This window comes from Sciurus vulgaris (assembly GCF_902686455.1).
Source record: "Sciurus vulgaris genome assembly, chromosome: 1".
Lineage (NCBI taxonomy): Eukaryota > Metazoa > Chordata > Mammalia > Rodentia > Sciuridae > Sciurus > Sciurus vulgaris.
The window spans coordinates 108,023,911-108,041,316 of record NC_136461.1 but is presented as its reverse complement, the minus strand read 5'-3'; the positions used below and the strand labels follow the sequence as shown (position 1 = coordinate 108,041,316).

Here is a 17,406-nt window from a genome sequence, read left to right as displayed (position 1 = left end):
AGAAACGCCACACCTCACAAAAGGATCTGGACTGATATTTTGAGATTCAGGTCATTCCTTATAGAATAAGGAAGATTTTTAAAAACCTAACAATGACTCTAGATATATTTGGTGTAAGAACCACTCCTTCTAACCCTCCTTGTTGCTCAAATATGGCAAAATGGCCTTTGACACTGAATCCCAATCAGTAACCACTATCCCTCCAATGTGGGACAGACACATGCATCCTAGCAATGAGGGACAGTCATACAGGATGAGTGATCAGCAATTGTCTTCAGAAAATATTCAAGGCAGAATTTAAAGCAAATGAGAGTCATCTGAATGAAAGTGGAGTCACCTGTGTCAGCCCTACCAAGAACTAAGTACAGTCAATAACTAAGTTGTAAAGAAAGTGCTCTTATGCTGAGTGACTAATAATGATCACAGAAGACTGCCAGAATCTTAAGTTTGTGCTGAGTCAGTTGGATCCTGATCTAACAGACTTGCTCACCTCTTGGTTTTCTGGAACATCTGATGCAAAAAGACTACCAAAAATGATGACTCCCACCAATAATCCAAAAGATTTGGAAGGCTGACACAGGAGGACCACAACTTCAAATCCAGCCTTGGCAATTTAGTGAGGCCCTAATCAAATTAGTGAGGCCCTAAGCAACTAGGTGAGACCCTGCCTCAAAATAAAAATGTAAAAGGGCTAGGGATGTAAATTATCTATAATCTCTTAAGCACATCTAGATTGTCCCAGGTATGTTCTTTTCATAAAGGGTTAGAAACCTAACTTTTATGTATGTCTTTTTCTATCTTTTTACCATGTGATGAAAAATGTGAGTGGGCTTTCATACCTGAGGATTTTGGTTTGTTTTGAATGAAAAATGCAGGAATTGGGTTAAATGGTCAAGAGAGGTTGAGAAGAAATTGATCTGTGTATCAAAGGTGAAGATGCTCAAGTCACTGATAGCTTAGAGTATTTATGAGCTAGCCTATTCATTTCCAATCTAGGCTTCTTCACCAGTTGCAAGGACCGTGAACCTACAGGTAGACAGTACAGTGAGATAGGCCAGAATAGCTCCATCCAGTCTCAGTATGTGAACATATGAGCCTCATGGGAAACTTACGAAATAATATCCTTATAGGGCTAAATGGGATAGGGCAATGTCTAATCCCAGTTCAGAAACTCATGGATTATACTGTAGGAATTTTTTAAAATGTAGTATTTTTCTTTTATTTCAGAAAGATGCAAGGAAAATTTTGAACTTGTGCTTATAAAATTACAGGTAATTTGGTGTCTATCCCTGAGAACCTACCTCAGGCACATATTAAAAAACTAGAATTATTTAAGGCAGAACACTAGTGGAAACAGGAACTGATTTTTCCCTGTAACACAAGTTGTCCCCAATATAAGATAGAGAGTGGAAAATTTGAAGGCTGCAATGGGAGGAATTTGGGCTTCAGAACAGGCCTAATTACTTCCCTTCCCTTAGCAATAGTCCTGGAGCAAGGACTGTTTCAAGCAGAGTCCACCCACACCTGAGTTATGACCCCTCTGCAAAGAGGGAAATCATTAGAGATAAGATTGGGACTATCAGCCCTGAAAGACTGAGGTTACCTGAGGTCTCTCAGAGCTCCCTTTGATCAACTGAAATCACTTCAGATGAGTTTTGGGTAATTTTGCCATTTTTGACAAGGCAAGTTACGATGTTAACTTCTCTTTGGACATGGGGGTTTGATTTTCTCTTTTGATTAAAACTTCTGGACCTCTTCCCAATCAAACGTCTTATAACTGCAGTTGATGGAACTCCTCAGGCAAAATGATGAATATACTAAGAAGGTCTTCTGGCTCCTGATAATTGTGCTCAGACACCAAAATTTCAATTTAAAACTTACAGAAAGGATTTTCCCTCACATCAGCTCCTTCCAAAATGGGAAGATCTTTATCAGGATTTTTGAGTATGCTCACAGTTAAATTCCAGGGATTCACTGCATGGATCCATGTGTCTAGATTTAAATCTATTTCTCTTAACACTACAGGATCAGGACCTTGTTGAAGCCACAATCAATATTCATGTCTCTATGAGTCCTATTCAGAAGGAAGACAGATCTTGTTTAAGTTACTTTTTCTATGTATTGTATTCCAAAGATCTTACTCCTTTCTGCTGTGCTGGGACTTTTTTTTTTGGGGGGGGGGTATGAGGGTTACTCTTCTCTATTAAAAACCTGTCTCTGGTTTATGAATCTGCTTAGTAATACTAAATCTATTACTCCTCACCTTCTTAACTTACTTAACCCTTGGAACTACCACAGGGAAAAGCATATATCAAGGGTAATCACTAGATGCCTTCTTCATCTTGAGATAGATTTTGTATCATTCAGATTACAACAGTTCCTGGTTAAGATGATGGTAGTGTTAGAATTCAGCCCATCTCAACCATGGAGTTCTACCTTCCCATGTCTCCTTTAGTTCAGGTGGAATGAGACTTTCCATCCCTGGCTGGGCAGGGCCAACCCATGTCAGCTTGAAGCAGTTGAGGAAGACAGATTTTCACCCTTCATGAACCCTTAAGAATAAGAGATCAAAATCAGGGCAGGAAGAAATAAGGTGGCATAGAAATTATAAAGATAGGCAGAAAAGAAACAGGGAAGGAAAGGACCATCACTATACATCTAAGATCTCCATGAAAACCCTCACCTTTGCCCCCCAGGCCTGTTTTTCCTTCACGACAGCCCTCTTAAAATTCAATAAAACTTAAGAGTATTGATGTCCATTAATTTGTCCCTATATACCTTGTTAGCTGACACAATGAATTTTTAGACTAATATAAAACGCCTACAGAGAGCCATGGGGACAGTCCAAACACTACCAACTACTTGGTGTCAATCCAAAGAGTGTGAAAGAACCAGACTCTTATGATTCATACATGCTTGTTATTGAAAGAATCAAGGTTATGCTAACACCATCCCACCTACTGCTCATGCTCACTATTTACAAAGTTTCCTTTAAGGACAGCATGAGCCCTCAAATGAACAATTTCTTTTTTTTTTTTAATTTGTTCTATTTAGTTATACATGATACCTGAATGCATTCCAACTCATTGTACACAAATGGAGCACAACATTTCATTTCTCCTATCATACACAACATAGTCACATAGTTCATGCAATCTATCTAGATATATACCATATATATATATATATATATATATATATATATATATGGTAATGATGTCTGTCTCTTTCCAATATCTTTCTGACACCCTGCTCCCTGCTCCCTCCCACCCCTCATTCTCCTCTGCATAATCCAAAGTTCCTCTATTCTTCCCTTACCCCCACCTCCTGTTATGTATCAGCATTTACTTATAAGAGAAACATTTGGCCTTTGGTTTCTTGGGATTGACTTATCTGGAAAAGCACATTTTCTTCTAGAGTTCTTCAGTACCTCTCCCTTTCAATGCATACTCTGCTCTACTGTTTACTTTCTTGAATAAATTTCTTCTTGTGGTTCTTTTGTTGGGTCCTAAAATTATTTTCTGCATCATAGTCAAGAATCTGTCAGTGCTCAGATGATGTCCCTTTAAGCTTCTGGAAATCTCTTTGGACCTCATCTGGCAATAGAAGGTGCTATTACGTGGAGTAACAGTCCCTGGACTCCTTCATCTGTTTATTATATAGGCTATTAGAAAGAATTCTGATGAAGAGATGCATAGGTCAAGGCACAGCCATATGTTCATCCTTCAGGAAACTCTCTGAATCCTGTTCATTTGGTTTGTTAAGGACACTTCATTGCACAGACATGATTGAAATGTGGAAATGTGATTGGACACAAAGATGCTAGCCCATTGCTGACAGACTGAGGGGGAAAAATAAGTAAAATCTCTCTGTTTAGCTTCTTCAGCATTCCTTCCTTGAAGGTATAGGACAGGAGCCCTGTGGAATGAAAAAGTTCTTATGACTCACTATATTCTGCCTTAAAACAGGATATGAGTCAAAAAAAGGCCCTAAACAAAAAAATATAATCACAGCATTTTTGTTCCTTCTCATCTACTATGGTGAAATACACACCCCCACCCACACAAGTAGTTGAAAGAATATGGAAACCTCTAACCTGTTATGTTTGTTAAAGGGCAGCTGAATGAACCTGAGTTCTGGTCTCTTTATTCCCAAGCAGGACTGGGACTCTTTAGGCTGTGCCCTACAGCTAAGTCTAAAAAACTTGAACTCTTGCTGCATGATCATGGTTCTCTCTCCTTAAGATAGTGTGTCTTTTGTTAATTAGAAATGTGTTAATATTATTCCACTGGTATCAATTTCCAAAAATCTTTGTCTTTGTTCTTTATCAATGTGTGGGGTTTTGTGGAAAGTTCAGGGATAGCTAGTTGTGGAGGAGGGAATAGTCTCTAATCTATAATACTTCTTGAATCACAATATAGTCCCTCAGCTCTCCAAAAATGTATTCCATACATTCTTGGAAGCATAACTTAATGGTTTCTAATAATACTTAAGGGAACATGTCAGCTAGATGGGATTTTGTTCAAGTCGTTTCTTGGCTAGTCTCTGTCCATGATGGAAGCATTGTATCATCAATTCATCAGGAAGAAATGATCAAGACACAGACATGAGAAAGTGTGAAAGGTATCCTATTTTCATCTAATAATTGCAGTTATGTCCTTCTTTGTGTGTCCACAAGCCCTTTCCTTGCCCAGGAGGGCCATGGAAAGCTGGGACCTTATCTGGAAGGAGGGAGGTCATAATTTTCCTCACCAAGTCTCACTGTTTCAGCTTGAAGGATGGACCAGATCAGCTCCTGTTGCTTAGGCACTTTATGAGAATACACAGTGAATCCAGTGTTTTATATAGACAGATAGCCATCTTAAAGAAGGAAGGAATGTTCTAGTCCTTAAGGCTGAAGAGTTGCACAGCCTGGTGAAACCTGTACCCAAGGACCAGCGAGAAGAGCTGCATCTGTTCAAGCTGGAATTTTTTTAAGTGAATTAGTTGAGGCTAGAGATGTTCATAACCTCTGAGTGGTTTGGGGGTGTTTACCTTTAATATCTGGATATTGGTTGAGCCCCAAGTATCTCTAATTTTATAAAAGCAGTTCAGGTAATTATAATGGCAAATATGGTAGAGAACCCTGTAGTTAGGCATCTCCTTTCTTTCTTCAGGATGACAGTTAAATAGAAGCCATAAGTCCCAAGTCCTCTCCTGTGTCCAGGAGAATAGAGGTAAAGGACATGTGAGACACCAGACTTGCTGTCAATGACTCCTTGAGACCACCACTTCTACACATCTTCCCAAGTGCAAAGACAGTGATCAGGACCAGGCCAAGTGCCAACTTTGTGTTCACCAGAGAATAAAAGAAAGGGCACAAATGCCACCACTCACCCTTCTGTCTGCTCCACACACATTTGGCCCTCATTCCCTTCTTTCTGGCCTTCGTCCATTACTCAGCTCACTGATCAGAGCAGATTTCCTCCCCTCACACTTCTCCTCAGCTGCCCTTTGCAAGTAGGATGTTTTAATGGTGGGGAGACAGGAAGAAAAAGATGGAGAACCTGGCACATTCTAACACTGTAAGGGTGAAAATGAAGACTGATTTTGTTCTCTGACTATAATCGACTTTGACTTCCTTGTGGTGAGTTACTCTGCCAACTATAAGTGTGACTTTTGACATGAGATGGAGGATTGGGTGGTGAGGACAGGAGTTTCTTTAGTACCAAGATCCTCCCTGCTGTGCATGGGGGATTTCTAAACCCAGCGGACTCAAGGCCAGACAGAATCTCTCCTGAGTTCTTGTGTAACTGTAGAATATTGTATCACAGTGCTGCAGATCAGGCAATGGCCACTTTATCTGCTTTGTTGGGCAGTGTGTGTCCTTGGCGAGACTAGCAGAGACCAGGATAGGTGTACCCTGAGCAAATGTCTAAGTGAAAGTATGGAAGCATCATGGGTGGTTTACTGAGGTAGTTCTACTGCTCTCTGGGTTGAAGTCTACAGATGCTGTGGACATCACATGACTTCAGACCCAGACTATTGCTGGCCTTGGATAGCCACTGTTTAATGATGCTGTAGCCTTGGCCCAGCACTATGTGGTGATGAGAACTATGCGGGGGAAGGTACAAGTGTGAGGTGTTGGGGGAGGAGCTCACGGGATCACGAGTCAGAAGGATCTTGGTAGATTCTAGGAAAGATTCTTGGTCAGAGGTCAGGAATGGCAGAGTAGTTGCTCTCAGGGCTCCTGTGAATTTGCTGATGAGAGGCATCCTAAGGTCCTCTGTCAATTCCCAGGAGTCTGTAAGGAGGAGTTTTTGTTCATGTGTATTGTATCCTTTGGCACTTCCAGCTCCTGGGCAGGGAAAGTAGAGGTGGGAGAGTATGGCCTTCAATTTCCTAGGGAGAGAGGGAGAAAGGAGGAACCTGAGGGTGTTCCCATTGAGCAGTGAGCAAAGCTACGGCATTACGTGGTTCTGGCCTTAGCAAGGTTCTGGCTTTTCTTAGTGTCTCTTTCCTCTTCATCAGGCACCTTCCTCCTCTGATATTTAGTAATTGTCAAGGAGGTTTAAATCCACTAGGGAAATACCCAGAGCTCAATGAAAGCAGAAAAGGAGGTTGTATCACTTCAGCATTCTCAGCATTCAGTTCTGCAATGAAACCGTCCTTGGATCTCAGAGGAGGCAGAGTATTGATCCTCCATGTGAGCTCCTCCATGGCCATAGGCCTTGACCCTTCCTCACCCTCTGAGGGGTATTTTAACTTTTAACAGTTGAGGTGCCAGAATCTACTGGGGCTGGAGGACAAGTAGGAAACCACATTTTCAAATGGCCTTGCCTTCACACAAAATAACAAATAAATCAAATGCAGGACAGCATTGTCCTGAAGCTAAGCTGCACAATTTGGAAGAGTCAGAGCATGCAAAGCATCATACAGTTGCCTGAGAGCATTCCAACAGGCCTGGCCACAACCCTCATTTTGCAGGGAAGGAAGCAGACCCAGAAAGGTGAGATTTGACTAATTGCAAATGCGAAGTGGATGAGAGAACCCAGAAATTTTACTCTTTCTCTCATAAAATGTCTGCTTCTGAAACAGGAGAAGACCCTTCTATTTGCTCTCCTCTCTCCCTTGGTATGTTCCCTTAACACAAGCCTGCTTTTGCTGAGGTCACCTATGTCCCTTCCCGCAGAGTTCATTGCACAGGCTGGTGTTCAGGGGTGGGGTTGGGAAGCTGGTGTGCTGCTGAGACTTGACCTCTGCCTGCTTTGCATATACTCTCTTCCCAGTGTCTTTTTGGCCTTAAGTCATCTGTAGAGCAGCCTCCTGACCCTGTGCCTACAGATGACTAGGCCTCCCCCACTTCCTTCTCTTCTGAGGGAAGGAAAAATGACATCGCCATTCTAGGTGCATTGTCCAACTGTATCTTGCTTAGGAGGCTAAACAACCTCTGTTGCATTTCCTAAATCCTGTTCATCCTTGTCAAGGGTCCTGTTCCTTATTTACATCAGCTTCTTTCCTTCCTGCCTTCCATAAGTATTTATGGTATGCTCTCTGGGACAAATGTGGGATTCAGCTGTGCACAGGTTGTCTATGCCATGGTGCCCTCCCAGAGTCCACAGGCTAGTGGGGGTGACAGACAAGTAGGTGGGTGCCTAGGAGGGGTTGGCTACTGTCCTTCCTGTCGTGTTAGGGTCTTGAGGGAAGGGCAGACTGAAGCTGGAGGAGGTGGTTCAGTGAGAGGTGCATAGGGGTCAGGATTTGGGGGTGGTTGTTTTTGGCTCTTTTACCAATTATTTATTTTCATTTACAGTTTGTGGTCAATGCAAATCAATTCCATAACATGAGAAGTTACTATGAATGAAAACATGAAGACAAAAACAATATAAAATCCAAATAGATGTTCAGCACCTTAGGCATGAAGAAAAGGGGAGTGTTCATTCACACACACAGTAGCTTCAGATCTGTTTGATCAAGTTGTTCCTGTGTAGGTTTCTAAACATAAGAAAAAATGATTTCTGTTATCAAGATTACTGTGGCCATATGAGATACTGGAACATGTAAGCATCTGTGTGTGACCATGTGAACAAAAGATTTCAGGGAGTGTATTTTTTAAAAGGTTCCTGTGTATAAAGATTTAGAGGACCAAGCTCACTCGTAGGTGAGGATCAGGTCCTAACTACCTAAAAAATATTGACTGATAATAGAAAGTGTTCCAAATGTGGTTATTCTGATCCACAGTTTAAAAAAAAAAAAAGTATTTACAGGAAAAGTATAAAATTTTTGTGAACTTAATATGCAGGTTAACTTCCAGTCTTCACTTCCCAAATGCTTAATTTATAGTTTTTGATCCCTCACATATTTGCCTTTCTAATTTCAAGATTTGTAATTTTACCTTCAAAACAGACTGATTTTAAATTGTGAAAAGTATTCAACAAATGCAGAAATAAAAATCAACATTTTGAAATTGGTTGAAGTCAATGCAAATTCTACTCTTTGGAATCAATTTAGCTAAATGAATCTGTCACTCTTATTGAATGAAAATAGAAGATGGGAGATGCCTACTATTTGACTTTGAGAGGATAAGCAAGATTTACTTGTGATGCCTGTATTTGGGGTGGATTCCAATCTATCATTTGCTTGGTACATGTCAATTACTAAGTAAAAGTTCAAAAATAATGTCAAACCTAAAACCACAGAAGAAAGCGTTCAGTTCCCAAGGGACCAGAAATAGCTTAACAATGTGAAACTTTATCTAGAATATATCTGCATTAAATTAGTACTATTGAAATAATACATTGAAGATTTATAGTAATACCTGGAAATTCCTTCCAATGTAGCATATAAATAGAATCTTGGAAGCTTTATATGTTAACTGTTTTATGGCCTTATAGATTTCATAAACCAAATGAAAACTTAATCTTTATTCCATCCTTTATATAAAATCTATTCTTGTTTTCAAGGTAGAATTTTAAATGTCCATATTTCTTATGCCTCACTCAAGGAAATTATGTCTCAGTTTTGCGTGTTATCTATTTTTATCTTGTAGGTGAAACTCCAGGCGTTAATCACCTGTGAAACCCTTCACATGTCCTGCAAATCAATCAAATTTGGAATTATCAATGTTTCCTGTGCCAAAAAAAATCATGTGTGGAATTGGTAGATTTCATGCAGCCCTGCTTCTTCCTTCACACCCTGGACTTACAGTCGCCATTCAGATTAGGTTTAGAAAATGAGGAAATAGAGACATCTCATCCTGAGTCTCTAACAGTAGAGATGTAGAAGAGAGAGAGATCACAGGGAGACTGGCTGTTGACGGCAAGGCACTGCCACCTGCCTTGCGTGTAGCGTTAATTGAATTGGCAGCAGAGGTACTCTGTGAGTAGTTACTTGAAACTGTCACAAGAGATGTTTGATTTGAATAAATTTGCATTTGAATAAATCTGGGTAGAAGCAGTGCCAGAAGCAGCAGCCCTGGTTGTAGCCTGGCCACCATTACTTTGTTTATGTCTGTTCCATAGGTGCACTGCACATGTGGCTGGATGTTAGATGGGAGCAGATAGAATGTTTTTGACTCCAGGAGGCAAGATGGGTAGGAATAGGATATGTTGCTGACATGGGCAGCTATGGTACCTTAGTATGGCTGAAGCATGCACAGGTGGCAGGAAGACATGTGGCAGATGCCATAATACAACCCAGTTGCTCTGTGCTTCTCCTAAATTTATGTTTCTCAGGCCCTGCAGACACTGCTTCACACCCTTCCCTTTCTAAGTGTAGGCATGTCAGCCTGCTTTTGAGCAGCAGAGTAGTGAGATGGTGGTTACAGCCCTGTTTTACTACTGATGATTTGGGTGAATTTAGGCAAGTCACTTCACCTCACAAGCCTCAGTTTTCTCTTTAGTGATAGAAAGGTGACCAGAGCTGTAGGCAATGGAATTCCATAGCACCAAAATTCCACAAACACATTGATTTGCCCATCAGAATAGAAGGCTCCTTCCCCATTTGCCTAGGATTCAACCAGGGACAGTTTTTCCCTCTTGACCTGACAGGACTCCTTTGGACTTTTGGTTCTTTGGTTCATGCCTATGTGGTTTAAGTCCCTGGACTTGTCTCAGTTGGGCACCTGCCCTCAGGGAAATTTAGAAGTGTGAGAGGGAGAGATGGAGGGAACAGAAAGATGCTAATAATATAGAGGGGTAAAGTAATATGTGATGGGACCTAAGACAGAGGGGAGAAAGAAGAAGAAGGAGGGAGAATAGTTAAATCTGGAACTGGGAGATAGTGTGATTCCACTTTTGGGGCTATATAGGCTGTGTAGACATATATTTTGAGGGAGGATTTGGACCTATTCCCTTTAATTTACCAGATATCCATGGTTTGTCTTAATTGTGTGGGTTGAAAGGTTGAAAAGGGGTTATGAAGATCCAGAATGACCAACATGTACATGTTCAAGTGTGTTCTAGAAAGTTTAAGGATTCTGACATTGGAGGTGGAGGATGGAAGCCTCTGTGCCTCATGTCTTTTGCCCAGGGCCATTTGTGAAGGCATCAAGGCCTCCCAGGTGCCCCTTGAGGACTCTCTTAGTTCTAGAAATTCTCTTGCATTAGACTGGGTAGGAAGGAGGTAACTCACAGGACCTGAGACTCTGCCAGAGGGAAGTAAGCCTGTGCTCCATAGCTCTGCTGTCCCACTGAAAACTTAATGTAAACTGCAGGATTCAGTGGCAAGATAAAAGTTTTAAAGGGAGTTTCCCTGGTGAGCTGGCCTAGCCATGAACCAGTGTGACCTCAATTGTGACATGGGAATTGGGATCCCTGCCTTTCAGTGATTGGCTGAGCCTGAAATGTCAGCCACCTACTACATACCTTACACCTTTTAGGTTAAATTAATCTCAAGTCCCCCTCCTGGCCCAAAACCATTCTGCCAACAGTTGTATTCTTCATTTCTGAACAAGAGGTGGGCATACCTGGAAATGGAATGGAAAGTTAAAAAACAAACAAACAAATAAACAAACAACAACAACAACAAAAACCAGATGAAGAGGCACCTTCAGCAGATTAGTTTTAAAACATTTATTGATCTTTTCATTGAGATTTGTGAAGGAACAAGATTTTTCCAAAGAAAAGAAACACTTTAGCCTTGGAGTAAGATAATGGAACCAATAGACAAAATTCTAAGTTATAAGAAGTCCCAAACAGTTCAAAACTAGCAACAGAAACTGATAACCACAAGTGAAGCAAAACAGCTAAATTTTTTCAGACATGTGATTAGGGCAGAAAGCTTTTGGTTGGACCAGTGATTGGGATGTTTTCTGAGGAAGATGCTAAGTTGGTTGCGTCAAAGGGAGGTTGTTGGACTTGGGCTTGTCACTTTCTGGAAGAAACCAGGAGGAAGAAGCTTACAGCTCCTGACAACAACCATGGCCATATCCCTGTCATCTTCACATCACTTAGACTTTGTCTTTATAGTTTCCCTAAGCTGCTCTATCAGGGAAATGACCCACCCTGTGGTTTTCTTTTTTGCTTCTTCCCAGCTATATAAGGGGTTATACCCCAGATCTCGTTGAGCTTTCTTGTAGGAGAAGGTGAACACACTATTTGACAATGTCAGTATGTGGCGAGTGAAAGGGGGTCGATATTGGTAAATTGGACTCAGCAAGAAGCTCACCATTTCTAGCAGGAAGGCAAGCCAGTACATCAGAGAGAGAGGAAGGCTCAGCCTGGAATCAACACAGAAGCCACCTGCTTTGCTCACGGCATAATTCAATTTATCATAGCTTTGGTGAGGTGTGTCATCTGAGATGTAGTAGAACTGTCCTCCAATGCTTGCAGCCTTCTTGGGGTCCCGCAGGCTCCTGGAGGCCAGAATGTGTGCCCAGGCCACGTTGCCCACATAGACTGGATTGACTTCAGAATGCTTGCCTACACTTCTCATGACCCCATTGTTTCTGAGGGACTCCATCACCAAATGAGAAAGTACAGGGCTTCCTTCCCCATAGATGAACATGGGCCTTAAGGAACAAGTCCACAAAGTGTCCCCATTTTTCAGAGTGCTCCCATTAGCTGCCAGCACAGCCTTCTCAGCCAGCTTTTTGCTGTGTGGGTATGGAGCAGTCCACGTAGTTTCATGATGCTCTTCCTCAGTGCCATTTTGGATGATCTCCTTATAGGAGTTAGGTCCAGCTACTTCTACTGAGCTGGTGTAGATGAAGACTGGCACGCTAGCTTGGATGCAAGCCTCCAACAGGAGCTGGGTACCTGCACATGGGGAGTAAGATGTCAGTGTCAGGAAATAACACTTAGGGTGCACTATGGCCACAGATTTATGTGTATTTCATTCTCCATTTAGCAAAGAGGGGTTTGTAACAGATCTATGTGCATTTTTTTCCTGTGCTGACTAATATCTGTCATGCGATAGCCACAGGAAGACTACAGAAAGGATAAGAGGCTAACATTTGGATTCTAATAACAAAGAATTTCTAGTTTTTGGGTTTCATAGATTGTGCGTATATGTTTGTGTGAGTGTGTGTATGTCTTTTGATTTTGGAAAAAGGCATAGGATTTCTACTGTATATTTGGACATTAAAGAATTATTTTCATGCATATCATTTTGTTAAAAATAAGTCTTATTGAAATCTAAAAGTTCAGGAGCCCATACCCTCAAGGACAATTGGAATTTCACATTACCTTAGCGCATGCACAGTTGTTTATAGATGACATGCACTGTTAGATAGACATTACAGTGTTGCCATGTTTCACATTTGTTGAGGGTCAATAAAAACTTTGTCATAAGGACATTGTTTGAGTCACTGAGTAAATGGTTATCAAGTTGTGAGGAGGTGTTGGAGACCCAGTCTGTGTTCCTGACTGTGTGTTCCCTCAAAGGCCACTTCCAGCTCTTTCAATGAATCTGTTTGCCTAGTTCTGAGCAGTAGGGGTGATAATCATTCCCTTTACTTGACTTTCTGCAGTCCCACAATGGACTTTACTATTGAGCCTGGCTGGAACTGAAAAGAAGCATGAGCTTTCTGCTGGGAGGTCCCATAATGTTAGAGTTGTCTAGAATCCCTGTAGCAGTAGACCTACAAATCTGGGAGATGAGATTAAATGCCCTCTCTTGAAGAAGGAAGTGATGTCCTGAGCAAAGGATTGTTTTCATTTGTTTACTTATAGTGTTTTTATTTATTTTTAGGTTTTCCTGTTCAAAACCTTATCAGAAATTTGATTTTCTGGAGAGGCAACCTCATTTATTCAAAAAATGCTAATGTAGTGGCCTAGAAAATTTTGACTTGGTTTAGTAGCAAAGGTTTTTGCTTGCTTTACAGGGGTGTTTTTCTTGGTTTACTAGTATAATCCAAAATTATGGTGTATTTTCCAAAGCTATGACAATATTTTAGTAAACTGATGCTTACAATACTGCTGCTTTCATTTTGTATTCTGTTGTTAGGGTAAGCAGAGTCCTTATAACTAAGGACAGGAAATGAATATCTAGTTACTCATAGTACCATCCTTCAATGTGAGTGGTTAAGGGTGCAGCTATGTAGGAACTAGAAAGGGTTTCTTTTTAGATGGTGCTGGAGATCAGAAAGCATCATTGGGTTGCTTTGCAAAAAGAGTCACTGAGTGAATTTGAAGGTCAAGGCATGGAGAACAGATGGGCAGGGGCTTGAGTACACTGGTGCAAGAGAGACTGTCCTCCTGGCCTCAGAGTAATGATATTATATGACTTCCTTGAACTAACCTATCTCATTTTGGAGTAAATTAGAAATGCAATTCATAAAGAACCATCTAGCATTTAGTGATGAGGGTCAAAGGAGGAGTGACTTTGGGTACTGGTGTAGAAACTACAACATTAAGTATAGACCCAGTGAGAGCAGGAGTTAGGATTATGAAATGAAATCCAATTATTGGTAATAAAACATCCAATGCTAGATGCTTGACCATTCTGTCTTAGTAGACCTCTGTGGGTCAGCTATGCTAGTTCTCTGGAGAGGAATCTTTCCCGGAGTTGGGCAGGAGGGCTCTGGATGTTCTCATTGGCCCTGACACAAGAGCTAGTAGCATGAAGGAGGAGGCACCTGCAAGGTCTCTTCCAGCCCAGGGAGGCAAGGTTGAATGGACCTCAAGAGCTTGAAGTGAAAGTCAAGGTGACTTTGGAATGAAAGAGTAGTAGGACAAGGTTCGTGGCAGATGAAGCCATACAGGTGTGAATTTAAATTTCTTCTCCTAGGTTCTGCCTGTGGGACCTTGGCCAAGTTCCTTGTCCTATCTCAGCCCTGGATTCCTCATTTAAAACCCTGAAAACAATAGCCCTGAGCTCTGTCATCTGAGATAGGTTAGCAAAGACACATGGGCCAGAGCACAACAGGTATTCCAAGGTAGAGGCTCATCCTTTACTGCCACCCTCATCTTTCATGTGCCACATATCATCCCAGGTCCTCTACCTTTCAGATTGACATCTATGATAGTCTGTCTGGACTTGACACACCAGACATCAATGATAGCAGCTGTGTGGATGACAACCGAGATTCCCTGGCAGGCTCTCTTCAGGCACTGGGCATCCAGAATGTCTCCTTCCAGCAATGTCACCTTGGTCTTTGTCTGAAACTCTGTGAGAACATAAAGTAGATGATTAGGAAGCTTTCTGAATGGGCTTGAAAGTTTCCTGATAAAGCAGTTACTTATGTCTTCCAGTACCATCATAGATGGGAGGGAGAATGTTGGTGAGGGACACCTTCCATGGAAAGAGCAAGTAAAGAAATGTAAAGAAATCAGAATGTATAGCAGATTTACTCATAAAGAAAAAGAACTGCTTAATTTCATTCCAATCCAGAAACCAAAATCTAAGCATAGAGCTAATGATTGAAGGTGAAGCAGAGGTGGAGTGCGTAGGAAGTTGACCTTGGCCTTAGCATTTCAAATGCACAACTATGGGGTGTAAGAGAGAGCAAGGTAACAGGTATGTCTCTGTTCCAGACCGCATGAGGAGGATCCAAGTCCCAACAGTGGGAGCAGAGGAGGGAGATACACAAGGTGTGAGTATCAGGCCTTCCCCTGACAGGTCCTGTGTATCACTGGGTCTGGGCTGAGCAGAAAAGAGGAGATCATATCAACCATAGTGTTTCCTGCTTGTGTGACTAGAAGAGTGGAGCTATTAACAGGGAACTCAGGATGGGCTCCAATGACAGATTTAATGGAGCATCTCTAATTGAATATCAGATATTATCAAAAGCATACATCAGTCCTGAAAACACATCAGTCTCCAAGGCACTTCCACTGCAGCCACCTAGCTAAGGGCAGTGATACAACATCAAAGTCTTCGTGAATGATACTGCCAGTCAGGCTATCAAAAAACTTTGCTGCTGGTGATCTGAATCAATACCCTTCACTTTATTTCTTACACATAAATTTGCAGTTTGTTTACATTATTTCTTAGTTATCCCATCAGGTAGGAGTTTTGATTGCAAGAACTGCTTGTCTCCTTAATCCTTTGTGGAGTTTTGTGTCTTCCAGGCCCCTTTCCCTTGCAGGGTACTCCAGGAATGCCCTGCTGTGAAGGAGGTCAGACAGGGAATTTCAAGGAGGTGGATTTGTCTTGAGAGTGGCATTGCTCCTTCCTCTGATTCTCCTTTGCTGCTGCCTTCTGAGGGACTGGGTTCTCTGTATGAAGGGCCGGTTCATTTGGAAACCTGTGCCTGCAGATAGACACCCAGTGCCCCCAAATTGTACATGGGGAAAGGGAACTCTTTGGAATAAATGGGGGGCAATCAAAGAGCCTGAGGACTCACTGTGCCAGGAGTCAGCCCATGGCCAGGTGATGAGTCCTTAGGAACTGAACTTTAGCCAAAGTTCTGCTTTCCAGTAATGAAGTAACCTCAGATCAGTGTCCTGTCCTGTCAGGACTTCAATATCCTCACTGTCCAGAGGAGTGAATTGTCTTTCTTACCTTTCCCTCAGGATTGTTTTGATGATCTGGGGGTAAGCATGTTGGAAATGCACTATCAATACAGCTGATGGATTTGCACTGGGGTAGCAATTTTGATAAAAATAATGGGCTGCTATAGCAAATATGCAGTCACCTTTTTGAGGGAATGAAGAGCAGAGAGGGGTGGTGAGTAGGAGGAATCCTGGTTAGGCAAGTCTGGTTGTCTCGCTTCTCTTGTTTACTCTGGCTATGTGCCTCCACTACTGTTCTCTCCGTCTCTGTGTTATCTGTCTCTCTTTTATGCACACGCGCACACTTAGTTAGCTTTATCTTCCCTTCCTTTTCATTCACCTCACAGAAGATACTGAGACATTCTCTTAAAAAGCAGAACAAATCAAAGCAAAACATCAAAACCCCAGTAATTAAGAGGGGCAGGATCCCACTCCAAGGTCTCCCTCTGAATGGTCATTTTCAGTTGTTTTATACCAATTTTGAAGTCCCAAATCTTCAGTACATTAGAGAGCCGTAGGCAGAGGAGAGAACTGATGTGTCCTACAGGCCCAGTGACTGCCTATGGCCGCCATGTCTAGTTCTGGTTCTGGTCAGAATAGAGTTTCACAAGAGCTATGCAGTGTCGTTATGCAGTGCCACCTGGGACTACTCTGGATATGCAGACATAGGTGGAGACTTATGGCTCCAAACGTCCTTCCTTTGCTGGACAAGGAGCCCTTCAACTCTCCCCACCAACACACACACCCAGGATTCATAACAGAGCCACACACGCACACTCAAGCATCCAGCACACTTACTAGAAAATTCCTCCTTGATTTCTGGTCTGAAGACTTTGTCCAGGGCCCTGACCTCCTGCAGCTCCTTCTCCTGCACCAACATGCTGACGATCCTCTGGCCCAAAAATCCTCCGGCTCCTGTCACCAGGCAGCTCCATCCAGTCATGGTGATGCAAGAAGCAGCACACAGTACAGGGCAGGTGTATGACAGGGTGGCCCTGGTGAGGTTAAAAAATGTCCTATGAGTACAGGGACACAGAAACACAGTTATTTTCTCCACTCTTTTGTTGAAACTCCCCATTCCCCCCAGCCACACACTAGGAGTGGCACAAAGAACATGAACAGTTCTAACCTATTAGATTGTTAAAAGACAGATGAAAGAGCCTTGGTCCTGGGCTGTTCCTTCCCCAAGGGCAGGACTGCAGCCTTTTATGCTGCTTTCCGGATCAGCCAATCACCTGAACTTTTGCTTCATTCTTATTGCTCACTCCCTTCTCTGGTGCCTCCTCCCACAAGAGCATGACTTCTGTGTTACGTCCAATTTTACTTCCCAGCTCAGGAAAAGAAAGTCACTTCAAGGCTACAGTGTGATAAGGAGTCAGAATTTTAGTCTTAGCAAGACACTAGTTCATTCAAGTTGTCTGGTATTCCTAGTCTATGAACTTAAACTAGAAGAAGAGAAATCTTGAAGTGAAATGCGTGATTTGGTCTTGTT

The 17,406-nt window shown here is 42.1% G+C and overlaps 1 protein-coding gene across 1 annotated transcript; it reads right to left on the bottom strand.

The window, feature by feature from the left end:
- Positions 1–11,031: 11,031 nt before the first annotated feature.
- Positions 11,032–17,143, bottom strand: LOC306663848 (3 beta-hydroxysteroid dehydrogenase/Delta 5-->4-isomerase type 1-like). Its single transcript, XM_079144431.1, has 4 exons — positions 17,044–17,143; positions 16,713–16,909; positions 14,423–14,587; positions 11,032–12,236 (listed from the first exon to the last, which is right to left on the bottom strand). The coding sequence occupies exons 2-4, from the start codon at positions 16,855–16,857 to the stop codon at positions 11,425–11,427; spliced, it is 1,122 nt and encodes a 373-aa protein (XP_079000557.1). The 5' UTR covers positions 16,858–16,909; positions 17,044–17,143; the 3' UTR covers positions 11,032–11,424.
- Between the last annotated feature and the right edge of the window lie 263 nt (positions 17,144–17,406).

Coding starts and splice junctions, on each gene's coding strand:
- LOC306663848 (XM_079144431.1), bottom strand. CDS start 16,857: ATGACTGGATGGAGCTGCCTGGTGACAGGAGCCGGAGGATTTTTGGGC. Junction 14,588..16,712: donor AATCAAGGAGGAATTTTCTA/GTAAGTGTGCTG, acceptor ATGTTCTCACAG/AGTTTCAGACAAAGACCAAG. Junction 12,237..14,422: donor CATAGATGTCAATCTGAAAG/GTAGAGGACCTG, acceptor CCCCATGTGCAG/GTACCCAGCTCCTGTTGGAG.